Raw genomic sequence first — 10,683 nt, forward strand, 5'->3', positions numbered from 1 at the left:
TTCATGTTGGCAGAGCTGCTGCATGAGAAGCCTCATTGCTGTACATATAATAAGGCATGGGTCTCTGTGGATAAAAGGGAAAAGTATCCTTGCTGTGTATAGTATTTGGTATGATCCTGACATAAAGCTTTAGCATATGCAAGAACATCTGCAGCAGGGGCGGTGCCACTGTCCCTGACTCTGAGTATACATGGAGACCCACAAAAAGATGTGCTGATTCTCATGTAGTTCTTGGAAAAGACTGTTCAGGCGTTGAAGATGTATCACATCTTAAAATGGTCCTCTGAATCTGCCTCCGCAGCTTTCAGGTCTTCTCTGTGGCAGTGTCAGTTCCACATGGCACAAAGTACATGTATGATATGATACAGGTAGATACAGACTGAGGAGAAGATGTTCACCAGGTTTTGTCTTCCTGCATTTACAGAAGCTCAGCTATGTGGTGCATTCACACAGCCCCTCTTTTTCTGTGCCTGTGTCTGTCAGTATCACCATAGCCACAATGCAAGCTCAGCCCTGCGTGTTTCAGTTTCAGCAGAAGAGGATTGAGAGTTGTGTCTGACAAAAATGTGTTTGGTATCCCACAGTTGAGTTTATTAGCTTACCATCAGTAATGATACTTCAAGCATTCTCCAGGACCAGAGGGCAACTTTTTTGGTCCCAGTCATTTTGATCTGTTGTCCCAACTCAGACCCTGACAGCTGATTAACCAAGAGCACACTTCATGCAGATACAGGCATTAGCTGTCTCTTATTTTTTACTTTGGCATGGGCAATTAGGAGAAGGGAAAAGAATTCCTACAACTGGTTAGTGCCACCTCAATTTTGCAACATTGCTTGTCAAGCAAGGTGCAGCAGTGAACAGAGAAGATAGCTTTAGCCTTTGGTGTTGAGAACCTGTTCTGGAAGTCAAAGGGATTTTTGAGTAATAGCATTGAGTATTGATCTGTTAGGATCAGGCCACAGTGACTTCTGACACAATTCAGTCACTTTGTAATTCACAGTGAATTTCACAGAAAACAAGATATATTAATCTTCCTGAGAGAGTCCTGACCACTCTAAAAAGATATGCAGAGGACTACTAGTTTAATGACACATACAAGTATGTCTTGGTGATACAGGTTACTCCTGTGAGCTTCATGGGAGTTCGCTGTTATCTTCTTGTCCAGGCTGACTGCATCTGCTCAGCTGGACCTCTGCTGTGCAGCAGAAGAGGAAGAACTCTGCATCAGTCCTCTGCAGCCCTCACCCACCCTCCCAGTATAAAACTCTACTGAAAGTACCACTCAAGAGTCCAAATTTGAGACCCAGCTCAACTCTTGCTCTTAGTAGAGTATTTTCACACAAGTACTTGATTCAGTTAGGGTAGTGGAGGTGATAGTTTTGTGAAGGTACTTACATCATAAACGCATTGAACAGTTTTGCAGATGTGCTCACAGGAGCAGCATAGCTTGGTTGGTGCTCAGTGCAGAGGCCATCAGCTGATTGGTATATACTTTGGTTTTTTCCCCAGAGCTTCCAACCATAGCCTGTTTCACCCAAAATGCCTTGTATCAAAGCCATCTTTCCCTGGGGATCTTGTGGTGTTGCCTGTCACAGCACATTTTCACTGGACCAGACCAAGTGCTTTTCTGTGGGCAAGGCATAGATTAACTTGTTTTGGATATTACATTATGGGAGCCCAGAGAATCCATGAACAATCCAGTTGTTTGCATGAACTGATTTTGTTAGCCACCATCACAGAAGTGGGCAATGTCTATGGATATTACACGTGAGAAACAAGCACACAGCCCTGGCTCATTTCCTGTGAATGCAGAGCCTACATGCATCTGAAGGACTCTAGTGATTGCTCCAGTCTGTCCATTTCTTTGTCATTATTCTTTCTCATATCTGGCTGCCATGCCAAACATATTTGCTTCTGCCTTGTGGGTAAATCCTGCTCATCTCCACTGATACTGCATACAAACACTTTGAGGGGCAGTACAGTCTCTTATTAAACATAAGTTGTTTTCTAGAACACTTTGTTCTTTATTTTCATGGAAGATAATTCTGTCTCTTGTCTTCTCCATAGCAATATGCATTCTGCCATGTCTCAATGGAGGTCGCTGTGTGGCCCCTTACCAGTGTGACTGCCCCCCTGGATGGACTGGATCACGCTGCCATATGGGTAAAACCTTTAATCTGCCCTTTTTTTATTATTATTTATTTTTATTTTTTACTTTTTTTGACTCTTCTAGCAGTAATTAGCACAGTTCACTGAGGACTCATAGAACTCCCAAGCTTCTCACAGGAAAACCCAGGCCTGCAATAACATTCCTGGAGGATTTGCTGTCCCCAGCTGTAAACTACTTTCTAGGCAGTCCCTGATGACTCTTTAAAATCCCCAGAAAATCTTGCTCCCAATAAGAACAGACAGCATTCACAAGCAGTGCAGACAGGAGAAGATTTCCAAGAAGAAGAAAACTAGACTGTCCATTCCAAGACATATTTGAACTTCATTTTCATCTTCAGGACATGTAGGTCAACATTACACTCATAGACAAGCTGCTGGTACTACTAAGGTTTTTCACCACATCCAGAGAAGAGAGAAGAGCAAAGCAAGGATTTAAGGGTGGTTGAGTTTAATGGGTACATCATATCTGGGTAACTTACATTAGCTATCATCTAAGTTCTCTGAACAAATTTAACATGTGCTGCATTTTACTAAAGATCTTCCTTGCAACTAAACCAAAGCTGAAGGGCATTTAACACACCAAAATAGTAAGGGGTAGCAAGGGGGGTAATTCTAGGGTCCAGATTTGTGCCCTGGCAAGTCAGCTTGTGTGAGATGAGGCTGACTGCGATTGTGGATAATATTTGAATTTGGAATATGTGGTTCCATACCAAGACTGAACAAATGTCAGTTTTTGACAGACTTGTCCCTATGAAAACAGACATAAAATTCATCAACTGAGTGATCACTGAAATGTCTTTCAATTATTGAATCTCAAACACCAATAAATATTAGTTCTTTCCAAAAAACTATTTTACATTTTCTTCACTGTATTTTTATTGTTCAGGCACACTTTAACTGATTTAACATGAACACGCAGTTTTGCTTTCCTGCAAGACTTTGAAGTGGCTGATAGGGTGAGCTGGAGGAGGAATCAATGCCTGTTAATGAATGTTTGTATTATTTGTTTAACGGGTAAGAATACTGAGTCTGGTGGATGAGCTGTGTGATGCACTGCAAACACAACTACCCTTCAGCAAACTGAAGTTCCAAAGTGAACATTTTAACTCTAAACTACTGTCTTTTGAAGGGACTCTTACCTAGTACATAATGCATCATTTCCTCTCATGTTTCATAAACTTTGCAGCTATAATAGGTGCTTGAGGAGGGTAGATGGCTTCTTGGCTTTTGGGCCAGCAATTCAGACCTCTTCAGGTTTGACTTGTTTTTCAGCAGCTGAAGGAAAAATTGTAATGAACAACTGCATCTGCGTCAAGGCCCATTCATAAAAGCTTATAGCCACTGCTTATAAAGTTTTTAAATCAACTCCTGGTTTAGCTACTGGTATTGACATTTTGCCACAACAGAGAAATATTTTGATTAACTGGTGGTCTCACAGGAATAATTATGTGCATAAAGTGAGAGCTAAAGATGTTTCAATCATATTCTTCATTCCAGAATCAGAAGTAATTTTCAATATGACATGCTTGGTGCACTTAACTGCATAGACACTTGTGCACTTGGTGCACTTAACTGCATATCTCTATAACCTCTTATCACTGTTCTTGTTTGGCCCAGAGAAATTAGAGTGCTGTATTTCTATCTCCTCTGGCGTTCCTGTGATTACTCATTTCCGTTTCTTGTAATTCCATATTAATCAGTGTTTTCTGATGCATATTCCTTGCAAAAATATTACCCCACATTTGTCCTCACTGGTATCTTTTGGACTGTCCTCTACGTACGGCATTATTGGCTTAGAAGAATTCTTTCAGTTTTCCTGCAAGATAAATGTCTGCATTTGAAGGACCTCATTAAGTGAGTCTCCAAATTGGTTCTGTAAATTATGTGTTTCTTTATCTTTCAGTCTCAAAATTGATAGGAGGACTTGAAGCTTTGACTTTTGTTTGGTTACTTGATATCCTTGCGTTTGACTGTCACACAAAAGCTTGTGCGGACATTTCACTGCTGGGTCAGCATGACCTGTAAGGCAGACTACTTTTTGTTGTTAATTCAAGTGCCTTGTAACACCTAATGTCACCTCTTAGGGCTATCTTTCAGGAACTTACTGTTATTCTCTGCTTCCTTTCCTTGTCTCCATGCAGATGCCATTTTGTGAAGTCTTACTCCTTGCCTGCTATGATCTGCAAAAGGCTTTCTGACCTTTAACAACTTCTGCTTATGCTATTTCTATACTTTTTTACCATGTCTGGTATCTGCTTGCCCTGGCTACTGTTTAGCTGTCACATTCCTTTCAAAAAACCATTTTATTCCTAGAAATAAGGCCTATTCTCCCATTCATCTTCACACTCTTGTAGTTCCTCCTCCTGCTTCTGCTTGCATTCTTTTTTTTTTGCCCTAATTTGAGGCAAAAATAACAGAATTTTTAAGCCAATGTAAAATTATACACTATCTATTTCATCCAAGTCATACACTCCAGCAGATATAAAAAGTAGTAGAAGCAGTGAAATCACATTCAGCAGAGGTGTGCTTCTAAGGCTGCCTTTTCCAGAGCAAAACATCTTTCACAACAGACTCACAGCTGATGCTTAATTTTGCAGTTTTGAGAGCAGTCCATTCTTAACAGAATAATGTCAGATGGATTTTCAGTGTCCTGCTCCTTAATCAGCTTGTTGTGGGTGTGCTCATTAATGCAACTTTGTGTGTGTGTATTTGTATGCAGCTATTTGCCAGTTGCCTTGCTTAAATGGTGGGAAGTGCATAAGACCAAACCGGTGCTATTGTCCCCCATCATGGACTGGACATGACTGCTCTAGGTAAGTGTTGCTGAGCACTGTCCCATAGCTAGGCTGAATCACGCCCTACTGAACTTTAAGATAGAAGAATGTGCAATTAATGTTGAGCATCTCTAGATCCTGCAAATCAGTGGCCTTTAGATGGCTCATGATTTATGGGCAGTCTGGAAAGACCTTAGAAAGTAGTCTGCAAAATAATTGCCAACCTTCTAGAAAACTCAGAAAATGGTACATTTACTTGTAAGCAGACAGGCACACCTGCAATGTTGAGACTGATTTTTCGTAGTGTAAATGGAAGTGTTTTTTTGACATGTAATACAGAATGTTCTTCAGGAAATTTTGGTGGCCTACGGTCTACTAGTTTTCATTTTTAACTGTATATGCCTGAGCTGGGTCCACGTTTAAGACTAGGGTCATGCAAACAGATGTTATAAATAGTAGGTCTTCTTATACCTAGTGTTGAGTGATGTAATCATCTAAAGAGTACAACACGGTGCCTCTGAGGCAAGTCCCAGTTCTAATTACTTGGCAGTGCTAAGCCCATGAAACACATGCAAGCAAAAATGCTTATACCCCAATTGACACAGGCTGCTGCTGAACACATTGGTCATTATTCTGGAGAGCTAAATAAGAACCAGATGAATATTAATATTTTGCTGCAGGAGACAGACGAAGCCTGTGACACTGTAATTTTTTTTTTCTAGTCTTCTTTCTGGACAGATAGTGACAGATATTCATCCCTATCTCTCTGATATGCAGTTTATCTTAAAGCAATAGAAAAGATGCTTGCTTGAGAAACTGTGTTGTCCAAAATGAATAGTTTTCATTTGTCAGCTGTGATTATATATGCCTTAGTGAAGCAACTTAAACATATTACCAACAAATCGTATCCAGCTTTAGACTGGAAGGTACGCATCTGAAGTCTAATATTATTTCCATTTAGGACATGAAGCAGAGAAGCCCATATCCAGTGGATATAATAGCCAAAAATAATGGAGTTTATTTCTGAGGCGAAGCAAAGTTTCAGGCTATTACCAAAACAGACTCTTCTTGTTATTTTCTTGGGGTTTTTTGTCCAAGTCCATAGCTCTATGCAGCATTGTGAAATCTGAGAGAACAAGGGTCATTAATCCTGCAGGTTTGCAGTCTAGCTGCTTGTCCATTCAAGAGCTGTCTGAGAGGAAGTTTCCCAAACAGAGCTAGGTGAGTGAAGGGAATTAGGACAGAAACAAGCACTGAGATCTGTTTCATAGTTTGTTAAACTTTGGCCTTGTCTGCTTGTGGCTCTTCATGGGGTTTGGTACCATTCTGAGTACTGAAAAGCCATACTGGCAGGAGTAAATGCCATGAGAGCAAAGATTTGTTGTTGCAAGTTAACAAGGTACAATTTGTAAGGGAAAGCTAAAAGGGAAAAGCCAAAACAGAAAGCTTTTATCAGCATCCGGGACAAGATCAGCTCTAAACCATCCTGTGATGAGCCATGACTTAAATTAAATGTCAGATATCTCTGTTTCCCATGCCCAATCTCTTCCCCTCTCAATATGCCATCTTGAGCTGTGGCACTCTAATCCCTGGTATAAGTTCAGACACCATCCTCTTGTGCTTCACTGATGATCATATTTGGTATGTTCAGTACAGCACTGATTTTATTTTGTTTGGGTTTTTTGATGCAGGAAACGGAAGGCTGGATTCTATCCCTTTTAACATCAGAGCAGCAGTTCTACATTCAGATGTCTTTCTTCAGCCTAGGCACCATTGGAATCTAATGCATTGTAAATCAAGTCCATTGCTTCCCTTCCCTACCCCCAGCTCCCTTGTTTTGTATTTTATTTTGTGATACATTTTTACAATACCTTTGAATTTTTAAAGAACTCCTCTGTATTTTTCATTTACAAAAGTATTATCAAATATATGCTGCTACACAGACATCATACACACATACACATACAAATGTAAAGATTCCTACAGTCCACTGAGGGGTTGTGTAAAGTGAAGTCCCTCCCATTTCTTACATACAGTGAGCTAATTGAACTGTATTCTACTGCCAACCGTGATTAAACAGAATGTGGCAATTCTGTTTACCAGCTGCCAAAGCATACTACTGTCCAGCAACTCAACAGTAAAGAAGTGTTACACAGGGCTAACTGACCTGCCAAACTGTGCATTGGGCCTATTTCTGGACTTAAGTTGACATAAATTGTAACTACATGTGATAAAGCCTAAGTTGTAACCACAGTTTCTGGTGAAAGAAGATTCTGTAATGTATTTTGTGTGACATTAACTTAATTGGAGATTTATTTAATGGAAGGCATCAACATGAATTTTACATTGGTAAAATGGAAAGAGACAAGAGAATTTCATGTCATTCAGAGAAAGATGGACCAAGCCTAGCCAACAAGAGCTGTTGAAGCTTTTTGGCCTACAGGCAGTTCAGATGTAGCTCTAAAGCTGGAAAATCTAGGATCCAGCAGTGGGAAGCAGGTGTACCATTGAAACTTGCACTTTCCATTTGCCATGGGATTCACCACTGGCCTCTAACAACCATCCCTTTGCTGTGTAAATGAAGAACATATCTAGCAGCTGTCTGCCAGGTGAATGTTTTTAATACTTGGGGTTTGGGTCCCAAAGATTGACTGCCCTTAAGATGGAGAGAGAAGACACCAGTTACAGGTGAAACTTCGCTACTTGCTTGCCAAAAGGCTGTATTTTTGTTATACAGAACCCTCATAAAACTGGAAAAGGCCTCTCTTGAGTACACACATGGGCAGAAATGCTCAGCTGACTGAAAAATACCGAGCACACACATGCTGTCAGATTTCTCATTCTCAGACTGTTGTCCCATTGCATCTGAGGATAACACACACCTGAATGCCATCATTAAGTTGAACTGAGATGCTAAGATTTACCTACTATTAAGTAGGGTGGTGGAATTACAAGGCAAAAATCACATGCATTTTTCAAAGTCACATGTTTGGTAATTGTCAGCAAAAACTCTGATCTATGAAAGAAGTCGTTAACAGTCAGAATCTGAGAGTCACTGATCAGAAGCTCCATTTTTCCCAGTAATAATAGAAAAGTGCAGCTTGCAGTCAGCATTGTGAAAGAAAACGGAGAAATAAATTTCACCTTCTGTAGCATTCCTGCTTAGTTACCCCTCCCCCCGGATTCAGAGTGTGCACAACTGCCCCACCCCTCCCCTCTTTATAGATGTACCTTCCTTTTATGCATGAACTTGTATACAGGAAAGTGATACAACACCAAAATGAGCTCACAGTTACAGGGCTCTAGTAAATACTGACACACAACTGATGGCTGTTAGCCCAACACTAGAAATGGGGAAGAAAGAAACAAGTGAATTTGTGAGCCAGTAAGAGCTTTCAGCCAATTAAAAGTAAAACAGATAGGAAAGAATAGGAGTCATTAGGGGATCAGATTAATGTGAATGTAGATTCCTTCTCAGTGGGAGCTGCAACCAGCTGAAGAGTTGTGGTTTTAGCTCCCACAACCTTCTTTTTCTAATGGACTCTGCTAGCACGTAGCAAAAATTTTCTGTCTCCCACCTCCACAGCCACCGATGTTTACAGCTTCAACTGAAGTTAGTGTTCAGTAAGTAATGTCTGCATTTCACCCCATGATCACCACCATTTGTAGGCACTTTGTTCCTTAACCTCCTTGCTGCCTTAACAGCAAATGAAGGGAAGCTGCAGTGAGCCACACAGGACTTCTCAAGGGAAAGAGTGTATAAGTGAGAAAAGCAGATCTTTATTTATATGTAATTCTCTTGGTTTAGTCCCTTCTCCGGTGTGTTTCTCTGGTATGTCCCCTGACTCTGCCCTGGTCATCTCCAGAGCAGAACAGCGGTGGTGAGGAGAAAGCTTAGAGCTGGCAGGACATTGTTGGAGAGTTAGGGCTGCAGGATGGCTTTTAGCACCCCAGCTTCACACTAGTGACTAGTAAGTACATGGAGTCCCGGGATCAACCCAGTCAACAAGTTTCATAAGGAGATGTGGTGTTAGGACAGAGTAGCTGAAACTAGAGACTGTTATATTAGTGTTTTGATAATGTTTTGATACTTGCTGGAATACTTTCCCCTCCCTACCCAGTACTGTATTGTCATTTATGTCACTGCTTGTTGTGTGTTTTAAACGACTTCCATGTGATGCACTTTACACTGTAAATAAAGTTGCACCCCGTGTAGTACCCATATGGAGGCAACTTTGCATTCTTTTCTTAATGCCTCACAACAACAACATTAACCTACTCTTTAGGACCTTCTGACAAAGCCCAGGTATCAGGGAAATGGAACTTCACTCAAGGAAAAAGACAAAATAATTGCCAGCAATCTTAAAAGGATGTGCTGGATTAGTCCAGGTTTGATCTTCAGATAAAAGTGCACTTAGCATCTAATTTTTCACATCCTATCTGCTGCTAGGGCATATTTTAAAACTGTAAGGGCCAAGTTTACCACTGGCATAAAGAGATGGATTAATACCTGCTTCATTCACTTCTTACACCTGATGGAGATATGGCTTGTTTTGTACCGCACCAATACAGAACTTTTTAAAGCTATGGGAACACCATATTTGTGGAGAGATGAGGTAATTTTGTACTGTACCAGAAAGAAAACTTTGTAACTCAAACACCACTCCTCCAAACAAGGACTACGTATGATATAACAGTCAAAAGATTTAGGAGGTTTTGGAGGTAATACTGTAAGCCTTTCAGTGTTTTGATGCATGGGCATCGGTGGATACTTGGAAGCGCTGAAGGTGGTCCGTGTTTCAAAGCCTTCCTCTAAGCCAGCAGCCCAAAAGGTGGTGTGAGGTTACAGACAGTGCTGTTAAAGAAGCCCTGAAATTTGATGTGTATCTTATGGAAAAGATAGAAATTTACATCTCAAATCTGCAGTACTTTAAATACTGGTGTTCATCCTGAGTGGGAACAGCTGTGCACATGGACTCAGATCTTGTGCGTGCTGTAGAAATATAGAGCACTGCCTTATTTAAAAGGAAGTGTGGCCCTGTTCTCTTTGTTATGAAAATTGAACAAGCTGAAATGCTGAACGGAGTCTACTGACACCTATGTCTCTCTGCTTGGAAATACATTGGGAAAGGTTTGAGTGTTGGCTCTGATCTCACGGTGGGGCACTGGACAGGGTTAATGTGTGCCAGCGATTGTTACTGTGAGGAGTTACCGTTTTACCGTAGCAGTTTGAGCAGTGAACTCTTTTACTTCTCAGTACAGAGTCAGTTTGTGCATCTCAGAATTGTTTTAGAGCAGTTTGGATCCTCACTGCAGAAAGGATCCCCACTGCTTTTACCGCACTGCAGATTCTTTTCTGGGAGAGCATACCCTGACCACACATTTCCAGCAGCAAGAGATGGGCATTGCAGTACCCAGAGGCAGGCCAGGTAGGATATGCGGTACCATTATTGATCTGTTTCTCTAAGGTTATTTCCATTCATGCGCATGATGCAGAGCACTTCTTCACGTATCCATCCCATTTATGGCAAGCTCCTCTCCCAGGAGCAGGGCTGCGCTTCCATTAGCCTTGCTTTGTAGCAGACGCGTTGCCAGTACCTGCCAATATCAAGGTCTGCATGCTTGCCACCTCTCTCTACTGAGCCTGAAGCACCACAAAAGCTGATGCTCTCCACAAGCTGATTGACATGGTTTTTCAGTGCAGGCTGGTCCATCCTGCCAGATGTCACTCATGTAGGTG

At 41.2% G+C, this 10,683-nt stretch overlaps 1 protein-coding gene across 1 annotated transcript in view; it reads left to right on the forward strand.

The window, feature by feature from the left end:
- The window catches only part of SVEP1 (sushi, von Willebrand factor type A, EGF and pentraxin domain containing 1), a 121,687-nt gene extending 112,524 nt beyond the window's left edge, over positions 1 to 9,163 (forward strand). Inside the window, exons 48-50 of the mRNA XM_050329357.1 lie at positions 2,068 to 2,163; positions 4,889 to 4,982; positions 6,635 to 9,163. Coding sequence (XP_050185314.1) covers positions 2,068 to 2,163; positions 4,889 to 4,982; positions 6,635 to 6,665 — 221 coding nt within the window. The 3' untranslated portion in view covers positions 6,666 to 9,163. The remainder of the gene's footprint in view (positions 1 to 2,067; positions 2,164 to 4,888; positions 4,983 to 6,634) is intronic.
- Positions 9,164 to 10,683: the final 1,520 nt, after the last annotated feature.

This window comes from Myiozetetes cayanensis, unplaced genomic scaffold, assembly GCF_022539395.1.
Source record: "Myiozetetes cayanensis isolate MyiCay16 unplaced genomic scaffold, myiCay2020 scf4, whole genome shotgun sequence".
Lineage (NCBI taxonomy): Eukaryota > Metazoa > Chordata > Aves > Passeriformes > Tyrannidae > Myiozetetes > Myiozetetes cayanensis.